Source organism: Notechis scutatus, chromosome 2, assembly GCF_049901735.1.
Source record: "Notechis scutatus isolate UNSWTSFEM ecotype Mainland chromosome 2, rNotScu1.2, whole genome shotgun sequence".
In the NCBI taxonomy this organism is placed as follows: domain Eukaryota; kingdom Metazoa; phylum Chordata; class Lepidosauria; order Squamata; family Elapidae; genus Notechis; species Notechis scutatus.
The window spans coordinates 194,428,600-194,447,602 of record NC_142010.1 but is presented as its reverse complement, the minus strand read 5'-3'; the positions used below and the strand labels follow the sequence as shown (position 1 = coordinate 194,447,602).

General features: G+C 36.7%; 1 protein-coding gene across 1 annotated transcript; it reads left to right on the top strand.

Annotated features, from left to right (window-relative positions):
- Nucleotides 1-14,591: 14,591 nt before the first annotated feature.
- On the top strand, nt 14,592-17,476 carry LOC148132459 (uncharacterized). Its single transcript, XM_087954224.1, is given in 3 exon segments — nt 14,592-15,138; nt 15,140-15,245; nt 17,439-17,476. Coding segments are annotated over 3 exon segments (636 nt in total). The 5' UTR covers nt 14,592-14,646.
- The last annotated feature ends 1,527 nt before the right edge of the window (nt 17,477-19,003 follow it).

Here is a 19,003-nt window from a genome sequence, read left to right as displayed (position 1 = left end):
TAAACTGTATGAAGAGCATTTTTCAAGATTTGCAAGAAAAAGAGCTTATATTTAATGAACTGCAACAAGTCTACATAATATTATCTTCATTAGATCAAAGCTATGATGACTATGTGACTTCGTTGGAAGTATTGCCAAAAGAAAGCCTCTCATTAACCGAGATTACAGGCAGGCTACTAGAAGAAGCCAGAAGAAGGCGTGAGCGTGACGAGCTGAGAGAAGATAAGAAAGAAGAGAAATTATCTTCAAAGTTTGAAAGAAACCAGCAAAGCAAAGTAAAGCACCTGGAAGAAGAGAATTTATCTTCAACGGCATACACAATTAAAAAGTGTTTTAATTGTGGAGGCAGAGGACATTTGGCAAGGTTTTGCAAAAGAAAAAGCCAGAATGTAAAAAAGCCAAAGAAAGCATTTGAACTAGCCACGTTTAGCAACTCTGATGTGAAGAATAATTTATGGGTGGTTGACAGTGGCGCATCCCACTGCATCACAATAAATAAGACAAAATTTATAAAAATGTCTAAAAGTTCTCAACATATATCTCTTGCAAATGGCTGGAACCTGAAAGCGAAAGGTCAAGGTTTTGCACGTTGTCCGTACATAAACCAGGATATAAAAATGTTGTATGTACCGCAACTAAAGTTTAATTTGCTTTCAGTAAGGGTATTAGATAAATTAGATTATGTAATTACTTTTAAGGATAATAATTGCATAATTGAAAAAGATAATAAAAGGGTAACTGCAGCTTTAAATGGAACATTATATGTATTAGATAATAGTAAGAAAGGGAGGCTCAAACTGTATTTAATAATATAAAGCCTCATGATGAATGTATCCATTTATTGCATAGGCGTTTGGGGCATGTAAATTTTAAAATGCTAAAACGTACAGTTGAGTTATCTGAAGGAATAAGGTTAAAACCTTGTGATAAATATTTGCGTTGTAATGTTTGCTGTGAAGATAAGAGCAAGGTATTGCCTGCAAATAGGCTAAATGGTTTCAAAACAAAAGAACCTTTAGAAGTAGTATTTGCAGACATAATAGGTCCAAAGAAACCCAGTATGGGGGTGCTAGATATATACTGAGCATTATGGACCATTATTCTAGATATGGGTTTTGCTATTTAATGAAAAGCAAAACTGAAACATATCAACATTTTTTCAATTGGCTTAGGTTTGCTGAAAGAAAGTCTAAACGTCAACTGATAACCCTGGTGACAGATAATGGCACGGAATTTATTAATAGCAAATTCCAGAACAGACTTAAGGTAGCTGGAATAGAGCATAAGAAGTCTGCTCCATACAGGCCAGAACATAACGCTTTTATTGAAAGAAGAGGCCAAACACTACAGGCAATGGTTAGAACAATGTTAACTGATTCTGGGTTACCTGATTCTTTGTGGGGGGAGGCTACAATGTGTGCTAATAACATATTGAACAACGTTGTTAATACAACAACAGGTGAAATACCATTTACCAGGTGGCATGGCAGGAAACCTGACCTAAGTTACCTGCACACATTTGGTGCACCAGCATGGGTGCATATTCCTGCACAACTCAGAAAAAAAGGGCAACATAGAGCTAAAAGATTTTTCTTCGTTGGTTATCAGGCAAACCATAGGGCATATAGATTTTGGGAGAAAGGCACATCTAAAGTGTTATGTAGTGCTAGTGCCCAATTTCTAGAACATGAAGGATGGGAGAAATTAGAACAGGATGCCAATAAAGATGTAATTATTGAATCCTATAGAAATCCCATTAGTTATCCCTGTAACTTTAAAAATAAAGTAAAGAGACAAATACAGGATGAAATAGTGCCCATAAAGGAAGAAACAGATTCAATAGCTGAACAGGATGAGGAAGATGAACAGGTAGTAGTTCAACAAAGTCCTCCTGTAAGCCCTGTAATTCCCAGAAGAACTACACGTATATCTAGACCGCCTGATAGGTACCAGGCTAACACAGTGTGCCAGATTAATCAAGTTCCTAATTCTGTTGAAGAAATTAAAAAGTATCCTAATAAGGAAAAAGAAAATGGTATGCAGCAATGAATAAGGAACTGAATTCATTAAGTGATATGAAGGTGTATGAAAATGCCAAATTACCTGTAGGAAAGAAATCCATTGGCTGCAAATGGATATTTAAGGTAAAACAGATAAGGATGGTAATTTAATCCATAAGGCAAGGTTAGTAGCCCAAGGTTTTAGGCAGAATGCCAATGACTATGATGAGGTGTTTGCACCTAGTCTTAAGGCAGCAACCTTGAGGGCAGCTTTAGTGTGGGCAGCTAGTAAAAACTATATAGTTAACCATTTAGATGTGGAAACTGCTTACTTGCACGCCCCATTAAAACATACTATTTATATGAAAAAACCTGTTGGTATTAAAAGTGAAAATAAGGATAATAATGATTGTTGGTTGTTAAAGAAAAGTCTCTATGGTCTTAAACAATCAGGCTATGAATGGAACCAGTATATTGTAAAGGAACTAGACAATATAGGATTTAAAGCTGGTTTAGCCGATCCATGTCTGTTTAAGAGGGAGACAAATGGGAAAGTATCATTATTATTACTATTCACAGATGACATTGCATTGATAACTGAAACTAATGATGAAGCAAATAAAATAATAACATCATTAGGAAAGAGAATAAAGATCAAGCAATTAGGGAGATAAAGAAGTATCTCGGTTTGAATATAAAGAAAACACGGAAAGGTTTTAAGATATCTCAGGAAGATAAGATAAGCAAATTACTAAAAGATTACAAGATGGAGCTTTGTAAGCCAGCTAAGACTCCAATGAGTCAGGAGTTTAGCAACACTGATGTACAAAGCCCTGAGTTTGATAAGGTGATTTATCAATCTTTAATTGGTAGTTTGAGTTATATTAGTAATTGGTCTAGACCAGATATATCGTACTGCGTGAATCAGTTGGCTAGATTCAATTCTGCACCATGTGAAAGACACTGGATTGCAGCTAAGAGGATATTAAGATATCTTAAAAAGACAATGAATTATTCATTGTATTTAGAACCAAAGGGTGATTTAATTTTGAGTGCTTATGCAGATGCTAGCTTTGCATCAGAAAGAGACACTAGAAAGTCGACTTCAGGAACAGCCATAATGCTGGGTAAGACATTAATAGGCTGGAAGTCAATAAGACAACAGCATATAAGTTTGTCTACTATGGAGGCAGAATTCTCCTGTTTATCATTGTTATGTACAGAGTTAATAATGTATAAACAAATGTTAATTGATATAGGTATAACTGTAGATTATCCTATAATTATACATGAAGATAATCAGGCAGCAATTCAAATGGCCACAAATATTGGAGTAAAAACAAGGAGCAAGCATACAGATCTAAGATACCTAAACGTGAGACAATCTGTAAGAAGTAAGATGATTCAGCTAGAGTACTGTATGTCGGAGGACAATTTAGCTGATAATTTTACTAAAGCCCAAGGTGCCAGTAAGCACCAGGAGAGTTGTGAAAAATATGGGATAAGATTGTAAAGGAATTATATATTTATTTCACCCAAAAGGGGAGTATGTTAGGTATAACATTGATACCAAATATGGTTTGGGTGAATAAATATATAAAACTTAGATATCATGGTTTAAGTGCTTATCACTTTAAGCACAATGCAGCAAGCAATTAGCCGATTAAGGGTGCGGTTAGAAGTTACAATATAAGGAAGCATTAAAAGCTGGAAAGTTAACTGTGACACTGTCTCTGGCTGTAACTGTGTCTGGCTGTAACTGTGTGCTGCTGCGACTAACTGTGATTACTGATTGTGAGTGCCTGTGACTGAACTGTTATTGTTTGCTACTGTTTGCTGAATATCCAGCGTGTGTTTCTCTGGAGAGTGAAACCGGAGGAGGAGAAGATATCTTTATCGGCCGATAAAGATATTGCAAGGACTCTTAAACTTGGACTAAACTAGTGAGTCTTACTGGATGGAAATACTGTGAATGACTTAATGGACTGAATGACAATGTTTAAACTCTAACTGGATTAAAAACTATTTAAACTACAAACAGTGCTTGTGTTCAGTGTGTGTATACTCTGAGGCCCTTCCGCTCTCCTTTGGCTGCCTGGCTTGACTACTGCTGCAATACTCTGCTAGGGGTTAATCCTCAAACCCTAACACAGGGGAAACTTTAAGACTTACAAAATGTCACTACTATATATCTCACTACTCTCAGCTATGCCAGCTAGCAGAATCAAGGATAACAGGCGCCTGGGAATTGTAGTTTAATAATACCCGTAAAACGTATACTCCAAGAATATTTGCCTTAGAATATTTCCAAAATACCTCTCACCATCCAGGAATTCTCTGTAGAGCCTGATTGTAAAAGATAAGCACAGAAAAGAACACCGTTTGTCTCTACCTAGTACTACAGAGACAAAATAAAGATCCTTGTCTTATTGTTGAGAAATCACATTCTTAAATTTGTACCTCATTTAGAAGAGGTTCTATCTTAGCAGCTATGGATACAAGATTGACAAGATCCCCATTAGTCAAGGCAGGATTGAACAAATATGTAGTAATTTTAGGCACATATTTTGTGGTGTTTGTTTGTTGTTTTTAGTGAACCAACCAGGAAATTCTCTGAGGTAACTAGTGTAAGTGTGTGCCTGTGTGTGTGTGGGCACCCGCATGAGTGTGTGTTTGTGTGTGTGTGCACGTGCTATTTATTTCCTTAAACAGCACATCTAGGCATACTACACCTTTATTTTTAACTAAGTTTGATGAATTATTATGAGCTGCCTCGAGTCCTTGTATGGTATGAGATAGGCAGCCATGTAAGTCCTGTAGGTAAATAAATAAACTGAGTTATTTAGTAATAGTGGGAAGTTGTGAAAGCAGTTGGTGATATATCATGATGACGAAAAATCTTCTGTACATATCTAAACAGCTCCTTCGATGCTAAATTGATTATTTTAAAAACCGCAGGACAAAAGCTCCATGCTTCCTTCAATGCAGAAAATGTAACTCAAGAAGTTACAGTGAAAAAGAGTTGTAATAGCAGCATTAAAATATGCACATAATTACACTAAGCAATGCAAGATAGATTATTTTTCCCCGTGTAGGAACTCAACCATTACCTCATTGAGATGACCTAATTGAGGAGATGCATGCTTAATTTTGATCCTGTTTAAGAATATTCTTGGAGCTGATCCACTAGTTTGTTATAAGATTAGATTTGGTAAGAAGTAAGGATGTTGAGCACACTAAAATTACAGTCAATGCAAAAATGTGCTTTGTTTGCAATTTGATCAAAGATAATTTGGATGGATTTATAACTATGACAGGCCTCCTACTCAGAACAAAGAAGATGGAGCAAAAAAGGCTCTCATAAAACATTGCAATTAGCAGGAGATAAAATGACATGATGCTAAAGAATTGGTGTTAGTGCAGGGGTGTCAAATTCCTGTCATCATGTTGTCCTCATATGACATATCACGACTTTCCCCCCCTTTGCTAAACCTGAGGTGGGCATGGCCAGCACATGACGCATCTGCCCTGCAGGCCGTGAGTTTGACACCCCTGTGTTAGTAAATTGGAATTATCATTTCCATTATATCTTCTAGTAGGAAGAAACAAGTCTAACATACAGGATACTTTGGAGAAAGTTCCATAAGCTCACCATAGCTCTTCATTAATAAAATTTATCTCTGGGTGGCAAACTTCCTTATTATTCTTATAGGACCACAATATGGGATAATCAATTATTAGTACTTAGGATGAACATCATTTCTCCACTATAGCATCCTCTAAAATTACCCTGCATGGACTTAGTGGTAATGAGGGTAGACTATATACAGGTAGTTGTTGACTTATAACAGTTCATTTACTGACTGTTTAAAGTTACAATGGCACAGAAAAAAGTGACTTATACCATTTTTCACACAACTGTTGCAGCATTCCCATGGTCATGTGATTTGCAACTGGTTCATAATTATGACGGTTGCTCTCTCCCAGGGTCATGTGATCAACTTTTGTGACCTTCTGACAAGTAAAGTCAATGGAGAAGCCAGATTCACTTAACAACCATTTACTAACTTAAGAACTGCAGTGATTCATTTAACAACAGTGGCAAGAAAAGGCTTAAAACTGGGCAAAATTAATTTAAAAACTGTGTCACTTAACAACAGAAATTTTGGGCTTAGTTGTGGTTGTAAGTCAAGGGCTACCTGTATTACTTCATTGATAGTGGGACGATACTGTGAATGTGTCCACTGACGTTATTTCTTAATAGACAGGAAATAACCTAATGCCAGGCCCAGCCCAAGAATGCCAGAACACAATCCAGCCAATGTTCAGTTCAGTTTGTTTATAGACTATGGAGAGAATCTTGCCAGACTAAACATATACTAGCCTAACTTAACAAATATCTTCCCCTTCTCAGAATCTTGCCATTGTAAATTTACCCTACCCTAACCTAAGGAATCTACCCTGGGAGATTCTATGGTGTAGCTATCCTATATCACTTCCTTTTTCCACAATCCAGCCCTGGATTGTGCAGTCTGTCGTCTCCCCTCACCCCGTCCCTTGGTGTTCCGATCAAGGCTTCCTGAGACTGTAATTAAGCACACATTTAGTTAAAACAACTCTTGCTTTATTTCAACACTGGGAATTATATTCATTCCCAGCCTGTAATGAGTCCCAAACAGTCCCTTGAGATAAGCGCCCACCTTTCTCTCCTTTGAATTGCTGCCAACAACTGAAGTGCCAAATTAACTATAAAAAAACCAACTAAAGTACAAAGTCCACACAGAGCTTCAAGGTTTAATCCAAACAGAGCAAATGACTTTGCTTCCTGCAAAGGTTTCTCTTCCTTTACATTTCCTTTATACCTTATGAGAGGGGCAATCACCTCCAAGGTTTACTCCCAAGTCACCCCTTTTGTCTTAGCTGCTCTTGTCTTCTAGCAGCTCTGCGCACACACGGACTGGGAACAGGCTCCCCTTATTCCTCTGCTTTGCTGCTGCCAGACTCTGGAAGCTCTGGAATCAGCACACAACTCCCTGGTCCTGGCCCCATTTCTGCATCGGATGCAGGACCCTCGTCTGAGTCCTCCCCAGACTCCTGGACTGGTCCACGTTCTTCCCCACTGTCCAATTCTGCTGCTGTCTGCACAGGCTGCTGGCGAACCACTTGGAACTTGCTCTCTCCTTCCTGGGAACCTGCTGTATTACTATACTCCATCACACCTAAGAAAGGTTTTAAGACAGAGGGACAATGCAACTTTCAATTATTTCATGGTGGTCTTATAGATATGCATACAAGAGACAGTTTGTGTGTAACATTAATTCAGCATCCATTTTATTGGCATAGCTTGGGGTATGTCTGTTATGTACTCTGATGGTCTTAAAAGTGAAGGAGAATTTATTCAAGCAATTTCTTATGGCCAGCTGATGAAAGGCTTCCTCCTCCTTCATCTTCCTCTTTGAATCATGCTTCCCTCCTGGTGATTGTTTGAACAAGTCCATATAGTCATTTTTTCACCACTTTTTGGAAGTGGTTTGCCATTTCCTTCCTCCTAGGGCTAAGAGAATGTAACTGGCTTAAAGTCATCTTGCTAGCTTCCACACCTAGAACTAGAACCTGGGTCTCTCCAGAACTAGTCCAGCATCTTAATTGCTATATCACACTGCCTCTCTAATAGACAAATAGAAATGGGTTTTAGTGAATTAAGTTAGGCCAATTTCCAAGTCAATTTCAGTTTTTCATTTCAGGGGAATGGGAAACAAATAATATCCAAGCAAATTCAGTGCAGATTCGCAGCTAGCAAATTTGAGAGACTGAGCTAGCCGATGGCAGATAGATAGATCACTGAATGATTCTGTGAGCAACTCAATCTGCCTGCTTTGCCTGATTTTGGGTAAAAATGCTTTTTTAATTAAAAAAATTCAATATTTACATACATGGTATGTTGTGAGTTAATTTTGTGAGTTAGCTTGCTAGCAAATTTTATGAGTTTGCTTGCAAGCAAATTTTATGTGACAGATTGAGCTAGCCAATGGCAGATGGATAGATTTCTGAATGAATCTGTGATTATGTGAGCAACTCAATCTGCCTGCCTGCTTTGCCTGATTTTGGGTAAAAGTTGCTCTTTTTTTAATAAAAAAATTCAATATTTATATAAATATTTATAATATTTACATACAAGCCATGCCCAGCCAGTCACACAACCACCAAGTAACACCCACAAATTAGGCTACACCCACAGAACCAGTTAGATCTAAAATTAGGAGTTTGGTGCTCCCTGAAGTCCAAAAGGTTGGCAACCCCTGGTCTAAGATACAGACATGGTTAGAAGAGATGACAAAACTAAAGAATAAATTCAACCGAGAGACCTTTCCACTTGGAATGACAGAACCAACATGGAGCAAAAAACACCAGCATCTTATATCACATATCATTACAATGGCAAGGGTAATCTTTGCCCAAAACTGGAAATCAATAATGATACCCACGGACCTGGCAGTAACTAATAAAATGCACCAATGTGCAGAAATGGTTAGACTAACCATGTTACTAAAAAATAAGGAACAGGGGGAGTTTTTTACAATTTGGAATATATGGTACAAATGGTTGTATAAAAAGGAAGTAAAGATGTCTAATGAAGACTTATCTCTAATGATCTAAATGCTAGAGCCCACTGTAACTACATAGCCAAAAAGGCATTAAGAGTTGTTAACCTAATCCTATGTAGCTTTTTCTCTGGTAATATCACACTACTAACTAGAGCATACAAAACATTTGCTAGACAAATACTCGAATATAGCTCATCAGTCTGGAACCAACATTATGTATCTGATATTAGCACAGTTGAGAAAGTCCAGAAATATTTCACAAGAAGAGTTCTCCACCCCTCCACTCGTTGTAGAATACCTTATGCCTCCAGACTCAAAATTCTAGACCTAGAAAACCTTGAATTACACCGTCTTTGGTTTGATCTAAGTATGGTATATAAAATCATACATTGCAATGTCCTACCTGTCAATGAATACTTCAGCTTCAACCATAACAATACAAGAGCACACAATAGATACAAACTCAAGGTTAACCGCACCAAACTTGATTGCAGGAAATACGACTTCAGCAACAGAGTGGTCAATGTCTGGAATACCCTACCTGACTCTGTGGTTTCTTCCCCAAACCCCAAAAACTTTAACCTTAGACTTTCTACTATTGACCTCACCCCTTTCCTAAGAGGTCTGTAGGGGGCGTGCATAAGCGCACCAATGTGCCTACCGTCCCTGTCCTATTGTTTCTTTTATTTTTCTTATATGTATCCATTTCATGTATTCATAACTATGTATATACTTATACCTATTATCTTGTAAGCAATTGACAAATCAAAATAAATAAATAAATAAATAAAACTGATTAAACAAACAAGGGAAAATAGAAATAAGGATAAATGTATATATAGCTATGTATATATGTAAAGTAATATAATTAAATAAATATTGTATTATAATTGTAATGATAACATAAGAAAAAGTAAGGATTTAACAAATAAGTTATAGATTCACTTGTAACAAATGACTTTAATTGACACTAATAGAAATGTACACTGCAAAAATGTGAGAACATGTTTCTCTTTTTTAAAAATATATTCTTTCTTTTTTTTTGAAATTTTCAATAAACATTATTTAAAAAAAGAAAGATAAATATCTTATATTAAATGTATTAACAGCAGCAAGAATTTCCTATGCCCAGTACTGGAAGAAAAACTCCATACCACCTGAAGGTTTAATAATCAAATTTTTTTTAGAGTGCATGGAAATGGACAAATTAACTATGGAACTAAAAGGGAAAGCAGACACGGAATACAATGTAATATGGGAAATTTGGTATATTTGGATTGATAATAGATATAAGAATAGAAAATGTAAATAATGTATATAATAGATATGAGTGTATGAAAGTATTGTGTATATTTGAGTTTAGATAGGATACATAAATGTATATATAATGTCACAGCACTGTTTAATAAGTATTGGTATTTTGTATAAATGGAAAAAAACTCAATAAAGCATTTTTTAAAAAGTATTATTAATCATTTTGAGAATAATGTTTATGATTTGCCCAGAATAAAGAGAGCTAAACTCCTGTGATAAAGATTATTCTGAGAGACAAAAAAGGGTGCCATCCCTGTTTTGTGGCAGACACATACACAATGGCATGAGGCATAGGTAATTTATGAACAGGTGAACCCTCTCATTGTATCCATTTATGACAGCTGCCATGAAATGCTATAAAATCCCCAGTACATCCTACAATCTAGAAAGTTTGCTGTCTCTGTTTTATAAAGGGATCTATTTATGCAGACAGCTGGACCTTTTTAAAAACAGCTTTATTAGGTTTCAAAATTAAGAGATAAAAGCTAACAAGAAGTAATTAAGAGAAAAAGAAAAAATGGAAAGGAAAGCAAAATCAAAAGTGCAGAAAGAAAAAAGAAATACAAGAAATGACTTTTGGCTTTCTTTTGGAAAAGATTTAAGGCATCCTCATGACTGCACCTGATTTTTTTGAACATTTTTGTTTTGTTCTGTTGTTGAGTGAATCAGTGATTATTAAGTAAAACAATTTAGCAATAAATTTAGAAACTGCGGTTCTAAATGTGAACCCATTCTTTCTAATGGGTGTTTTTTGGCAGAAACAATTTTAAAAAAAACATCGCACGTTGTGGTCACAGGAGGCGGCAACAGGTCTCCTGGCTGGAAATTTGGGGCACTGAAGTCCACACACTGAATATTGTGAAGCTTAAAAAACACTGACCTATTTTGCAGAAGGTCATTCCATTCTGATTGATTGATTGATTAATTGATTGATTTCTTTTTAGCAGCTCAACTCAGCACAAATACAAAACCTTTCTCCGTATAACCAGATAAAGTAAGTTGGATTAATTGTTTTGGAAACATTAGAACTTATTTATTTGTAATCAGGGGTAGGCTTCAAAATTTTTAGCAAAGCGTTGTCTGCCGGGTAAATGGATGGGCGTGGCCATGATGGGTATGGCCTAATCGGCCTCCTGCAACACAGTGGGGGGGCATTTTTGTCCTCTCCGGGCTCTGGGGACTTTCCTCAAGCGTCCGGGAGAGCGAGAGGGGCCTCCCTGGGCTCTGGAGGCTGTCTGGATGCCGGAAACAGGCCCATTTCTGGCCTTCCCAAACTTCCGGGAGACCCATTTTTCACCCTTCCTGAGCCTCCGCGTGCACCCTGCACTTACCTGCATTCAAAACAGGCCGCGTGAGGACTCCTGGAAGGGAAGAGGCGGGGTGGGAGGGGCCAGCCAGGAGTGGGATTTGGGGGTTCTCCTAACTGCACAGAATCTTAGATAGCGGCTCTCCCAAACCCCTGCAAACCCTCAGCAGCTCACCCCTGTTTGTAATCCTCTTGCTTCCAAATGGGCATTAGTTTTTCTCTCTACACGGCTTCTTCCTGGCTGAGTTTAAAAGCTGTGATACTTCACATCAAAGATGCTACTTTTCTCTTTTTCATGGGATACTTAAAGAGAATCTTCAGTTTTTGCTGCGTGTGGCGGACCTCCACCGCTGACATATGCAAAATAATCAGGAAATCAAAGCAGGAGCTGGGACCCATCTTTAAACTGCCTCTTAGAAACTTACAACTATTCTGTTTAATTCCATTAGTATTTGAGTAACTCCAGAGTGTTAGAGGTAAAAAAAAAGAAAAAGAAAGAGTAAACTGTCACAACTTGTTCTCTCTGCCACAGGTTGGGAATGGCTCCAAATTTGTTACCACCCATCAAGACACTTTTGAAAGGACAGTTCGCAACAGTAATTGCCCTCTCAAAGGACATTTGGTAATATTGAGAGTTGCTCAACACAAGGTTTTGTGTTAGAGCTATGACTAAATGTAAACAACTTCAACAGGCAACAAATAGTAAAAATAGGGAACACCCTATCAAACCTGCACCAGTTATCAGCGGTGTCCCCCAAGTGAGTGTTCTAGGACCCACGCTTTTTACACTCTATATAAATGACCTTTGTGACCACCTTATTAGCAACTGCGTCCTCTTCACTGATGATGTAAAACTATTCAACACCACCATCAATGTTACCGTCCTTCAAAAAGAACTTGATTATGTGTCTGAATGGTCTAACAGTTGGAAACTCCAAATCTCGACCAACAAATGCTCTGTCCTATACATTGGTAAAAGAAATCTATATACCAAATACAAGCTAGCTGGATATGACCTCGTTGATGACCCTCACTCTGTCAAGGACCTTGGAGTTCTCATATCGAATGACCTAAGCGCCAAAGCTCACTGCAAGAATATTGCCAAAAAGGCTTTAAGAGTTGTAAATTTAATTTTACGAAGCTTCTCCTCTAGTAATAATGATTTGCAAACTAGGGCGTTCAAAACCTTTGCTAGACCAGTACTTGAATTCACTTCCCCATTCCTTTACCCTCAAACTAACCTCTATTGACCTCACTCTATTCCTAAAAGGTCTGTAAGGGGAGTGCATAAGTGCACAATTCGTGCCTACCACCCCTGTCCTATTGTCCCCAGTTATTAGTTCCCATTTCTTATATTTAAACTTATGTTTATTCTTATTTTTGTATTGTAAGCTTTTGACAAAATAAATAAACAAAATAAAGTGAAGTGATGCTGAACCTTAACTAGGTTTCTGTAGCTCAATATATATTCCTCTTCCTCCCCCCCCATCCTTTTTTTACCCTCTCCCCTTAACTGCAGGGGTGTCCAAATGTTGGCAACTTTATGGTTAACTTTAAGACCTGTGGACCTCAACTCAAAGGGGGAGAAGGAACAGAACAGAACAGAATAGAGCTGGAAGGGACTTTGGAGGTCTTCTAGTCCAGTCCCCTGCTCAAACAGGAGAACCTATACCATTTCAGAAAAGTGATTGTATAATGATTAGTCTCTTCGTAAAAACCTCCAGTAATGGAGTGCCCATGATTTTTGGAAGCAAGCTGTTCCACTGGTTAATTGTCCTCACTGTTAGGAAGTTATCCCTTAATTACAAGTGGCTTGTCTCTTTGATTAGTTTCCAACCATTGTTTCTTGTCCTGCCTTCTAGTGCCCTGGAGAATAATTTGACCCCCTCTTCTTTGTGACAGCCCCTCAAATACAGGGATACTGCTATCACTCCTAATTCTTCTTTTGCTTAGACTAGCCAAACCGAAATCTGACAGCCGTTTCTTCATATGTTTAATATGTTCATATAAGGAAGAGAAAATATATTGAGTTATGAAAACCTAGTTAAGGCTCAGATTCACCTCACTTGGAATTGTTTGTGTTTAATCATTGCTCTAACACAAAACCTATTGAGCAACTCTCAATTCATGCTGGCCGAGGAATTCTGGGACTTGAAGTCCACAAGTCTTAAAGTTGCAAAGTGTAGGACACCCCTGTTCTGCTGCTTTTAAATATATACATATACCACTCTGTGGTTTTTTTTGTTATTTGTTTGTTATAATTGGCTGAAACATAATAGTCTTAATTCCATTCCACTCCCTAGCAGAGCTTCAGCACGCATTAGTTAGCATGGGCTTACACAGACATAGTGTTTTCGAAATTCAAATATTGCTTATGTCCTTTTATAATTATGTCATAGTATTTAAATTATTCATTATAAAATTTAATTCCACTTTTACAGGGTGCTTTTGTTTTTTAATACCTATACTATGTAATTTTACTTTCATAATTTTACCTCTACCTTGTTTTATTCTAGCAAGACAACTATATTTGTATTCCTATTTTAGTGTAATTGTAGAATTATTAGTTTCATGCTGGTTTATGACCAAAATAAAATTGATTGATTGATTGATTGAATACTGACAGCTGTTCATGCAGACAAAGTGAATATGGAAACTTTCCAAAATAATAAAAAATGATTATAATCCCCAACCATGAAATGTATCGGCTATGGTATAAGAGAGCGTCTCGAGACTTGACTTACATCCTTGTTGCAAAGGATGATAGAATATTTTAATCCTGTAGTTTATTGAATCATTTTTCCTCTTTCTCCTTCTTTTTAAGGAAAAAAAAAATCCATTGTAGAGATTTAGGCCAATAAAGAAGGAAGAGCAGCAGCAGGGACCTGCTTATCACTTTTTATGAATTATAAAACTTTGTGGGGGGTTTTAATTTAAAAAAAGGCCTCAAAAATTTATACCATTTAGTTACTATTAGTCACATGAAAATGCTGATATATATGCCAGCTATATGCAGATGATGATTTAATAAAGCTTCCTTTCCCTTCCCTTCTCTTCCCTTCCCTGTGAGATGATTGGAAAACAACCATTCTTCCGTAAAACAAACTCTAAGCATTCATGATATCAGTACTTGGAAGATTCTAGAATAATAATAATAACTGGAATACCACTTGAACACTATTGATATCAGTACTTGGAAGATTCTATAATAATAATAATAATAATAATAATAATAATAATAATAATAATAATAATAATAATAATAATAATAATAATAATAATAATAATAATAATAATAATAATAATAATAATAATAATAATAATAAATACCTGGGCCATACCCGTCATCAGATATACTGCTGTGATCGTAAACTGGACACAGGCAGAGCTGGATGGCCTGGATAGGAAAACGAGAAAACTGATGACCATACAGTATGTGCTGCACCTGCGTAGTGACATTGACAGGCTATATTTGCTCAGAAAAGCAGGGGGCAGAGAACTTTTGCAAGTGAAGCAGACAGTCGAAGAAGAGAAACATGCTCTGGCAGATTATGTGAAAGACAGTGTTGAACCAACTTTGATGGAGGTCAACAAGAGGAAGCTGCTCAATGTGCAGCAAACCAAGGATCAATATAGGAAAACAGCAATGCAAACTCGGGCTGACAGCTGGTATAACAAAGCACTGCATGGACAGTTCCTTGAAAAGATCCAAGGAAAAGTAGATAAGGAAAAGACCTGGTTATGGCTGACTAGCAGAACACTGAAGAAAGAGACTGAAGGCCTGATTTTTGCAGCCCAAGAACAAGCCATCAGAACGAATGTAATCAAAACCAGAATAAAAAAATCTGCTGATCACCCCAAATGCAGACTCTGCAAAGAAGCGGATGAAACCATCCATCACATACTGATCTGTTGTAAGACAATCACTCAGATTGACTACAAACAACGTCACAACACAGTCGCTCAGATGGTCCACTGGAATTTGTATCACAACTACCAACGACTGTAGCAAAAGAACTGGTGGGATCATAAGCCTGAAAAAGTGTTCAAAATGAGCATGCAAAACTACTGTGGGACTTCCGAATACAGACTGATAAAGTTTTGGAACACAACACCCTGGATATCATGGTTGTGGAGAAGAAAAAAGTGTGGATCATCGACATTTCCATACCTGGTGACAGCAGAATCGACAAGAAACAACTTGAAAAAATCACCAGATATCAGGACTTGAGAATCGAACTGCAGAGACTCTGGCATAAATCAGTGCAGGTGGTTCCAGTGGTACTCGGCACATTGGGTGCTGTGCCTAAAGACCTAGGCAAGCCCTTGAAAACAATTGGCGCTGACAAAATCACCATTGGTCAGCTACAGAAGGCCACCTTACTGGGATCTGCTTGCATAATCCGCCAATACATGACAAAGTCCTAAATGCTTGGGAAGTATTCGACTAGTGATTTGTGATACAAAACCCAGCATAGTTATCTCATTTGCTGGGTACACTGTTGTTTTTTGTGTATAATAATAATAATAATAATAATAATAATAATAATAATAATAATAATAATAATAATAATAATAATAATAATAATAATAACTGGAATACCACTAGAACACCATTGGCATTGACACAATCACCATTGGTCAATTGCAATTGTTTACTTCGAACATCCTGTGACGATATCTTTAACACCATCAAGCAACATCTGTCAATGCAAAGTGGACAAAAATACCAAATCCAGTCTAAACATCCGGCTGACTACAATGGACCATAATTTACCCAAATTATATTTATTCTGTCTCCCAGCCATTCTGGATGGTAGATGGAATAGACCTTATGATATGGTCCATCTGAAGCATTTTAAAAACATATATCTGTCTATCTATCTATCTATCTATCTATCTATCTATCTATCTATCTATCTATCTATCATCTATCATCTATCACATTTCTAAACTGCTCATCACTCTCAAATACTAATTATTCATTGAGTGAAAATTAATAAAGAAGTCAGCATGTATTTATTAGAACAAATTTTGCCAGATAAATCTTAACTCATTTAAAGTGGATATTTTTGTCATTAGATTGGAAGAATGCTTTACACATTATAAATTGTTATTTTGGAAACCAGTTAATGAAACTTCTCATGACTTTCTGATTAGCAACCTAGTTAAATGTGGACTGGATAACATGACAAATCAGGGGGAACATGGTTGGCTTGAAAATATGCATACAAATGGTTCTTCATCAAACTAAAGTAATATATCAAGTGATTTCCACAAGATTTAGTGTTGAGTTCTAGACTCTTCAGCATTTTTATTAACTCTTGAATGAAAAGAGGGAGCAAATGTTTATCATATTTTCAGACAATGTAGCATGCACTGTTTTAAAAGATAAAAATAGAAATAAGGCACTATAAAACAGGTATGAAATTTAAAAGAATGTAAATTGATTAATCAATCGAGAACAAAATAATAAATTATAATAGACAAAATTATGTAAAATTATTTCATAGAAAACTAAAATCAATTGCCCAGATCTTAGTATTGTATTAACACTAGTACTTATTGTTCTGTATTAACATACTTCAAATACTATTTTCTGATTGGTTCACACATACCGCAATACGATTGGTTAACTAAACTGCAGTGATTGGTTTGCTATGAATCAACCGCGATTGGCCGGACCGATCGCGGGAGATTCAAAGACCTGTCATTGGCTCGCGAGCCGCGAGCAATCCTTATATGAAGGGCTGCCGCAGCTCCGAGATCTTGGACAGATCTATACATTAAATAAAGAGCTGAAAAGTCACACTGGTCTCGAGTCTCTCCTTGCCCGATCTAACACTTATGATATTGGAATAGTCCTAGGCTGCAAACTGAATATGAGCCAGCAGTGTGATGTAGCTGCAAAAATAGCAAATGAAACTTTAAGTTGCATCAACAGATATGTCATTTCCAACTAATGAAAAATAATTTCATTCATTCATGCCCTTTATTTTGTAGTGGTAAGACGTGTTAATCTTTCAAGGTAATCCAGGTAAGAAGCACAAACCATAAGTACTAACGTTACCTTTATTGTTAGGAATACAGTAACACAATCTTGCAAGTTTGAAAGCCCTTTGCCCCTTTTTTATTTTTACTTTTTTTATTTAGTTTCCATAAAACTAAGGTGAGTCCTTCAGAGATGTTTCCTCTGATCTCTTTCCTTTTCAGGCCTGAGATGCCTTTTGCCTGATTTTTACCTAGGCTGAGGCTTTGCCTTCTGTCTCCCAAGGTCATCCTCGGAGTCCATTATGCAATGTGGGTGATCAGAGGGTTAGAAACTTACAAAGAGAGATTGAAGGAGATTGAAAGTGATAACCCTTTGATAAGACTGAAGAAATTTATGTTGGCACTCTTTAAATATTTGAAAAGAAATCACAGAGTGGAACGTCAAGATCAGTTCTCAATTGTTCTAAAGTGAATATTCAGAATATGAATTTTAAGTTATAGTAAGACAAATTTCAACTGAATTATAATAATAGTCCTAGGATAATAGAGTTGGAGCATCTTGAGAATGGAAATAATTCCCCAGTGAGGTGGTTCATGTACATTTTCTGGATACTTTTAAGCAGAGATGAAATCAGGGGTGGGATTCAGCGGGTAGTTCTGACAATTAGTTGGCCCCAACTGACCTGCCTCTGCCCTAGTTTGTCCTTTATTTCCATGTTTTGAAGCCCTTCTGATTTGCGCGGCATGGTGGATTGACACGCCTCAGCTGTTTCACTCTCCGGAGCTGCAGCAGAAGGTAAGTTTTAGAGCCAAAAAAGGACAGCTTTCAAATGCTGCGCACGCAAAGCACACACTCACCAAACCGGTTGTTACACTGGTTGAATCCCACCCCTGGATGAAATGGGAATATTTTCGTGTGGATTTTTCAGCAAATGGGAGAAATTCAATTGCCAGAATGCTTCTGAATCCAATCTATAAGGAGAAGGAGGAATTGTATTTAAACATATTTTATTAATCCTAAAAATGATTATACTTCTGCCTATCTTTAAAAAGTTATCTTTGAGAACCTCTGTGGCCACAAAGAAAACCAATGATAGAAAATAAGGAAGGTGAATTAACTTCTTCATAAAAGTTCATATTGAGAAACTTGCTTGAACAACTAACTAAATTCTCTATAGACTGAGTAATATCAATTTATCTCCCCAAGTTTTTTCCCCCTAATTTATTCTTTTTGTGTATTTTGAGTTGCTGTATTCAGATATATTCTTGGAATGACAGTTGCTATAACAACTCCATACTTTGATCTTTGACTTTATTGTTTTCATACACGAGTTCAGTATTTGAATTTAATGCTTTTAACATTTCTGTATGATAGGATAGGATTGATTTTTTTTCCTTTACTTTTTCTGAAAATGGAAAGGTAGCTCAATTTTTATTATGCTTTATTGTAAGGCTTTGTATTTCATCACTTTATTATAAGAGCCACCACATGAATACCAGCAAATAAACAAGCCAAAGAAATAATGTAAACAACTCCAAAACACAAAGCTTTATAGCTATTTGGCACAAATCAGGCAGTTGTCTTCTACTTTTCCCCCCAACCTAAAACCATCCTTTCATCAGTAGCAGTGACTATTTTTATCTCTCATTTTAAAAGATCTGGATATTTTAGTTTTGTCCAGAAACTGGCTTTCTAGTTTCTTGAAAGTTTTTCAAACCTGCAAAAATGTCTTTTTCTATCAAGCTCTCCAGGTGCTTTAGCACTTCTTTTGATTTTATTTTGGTGG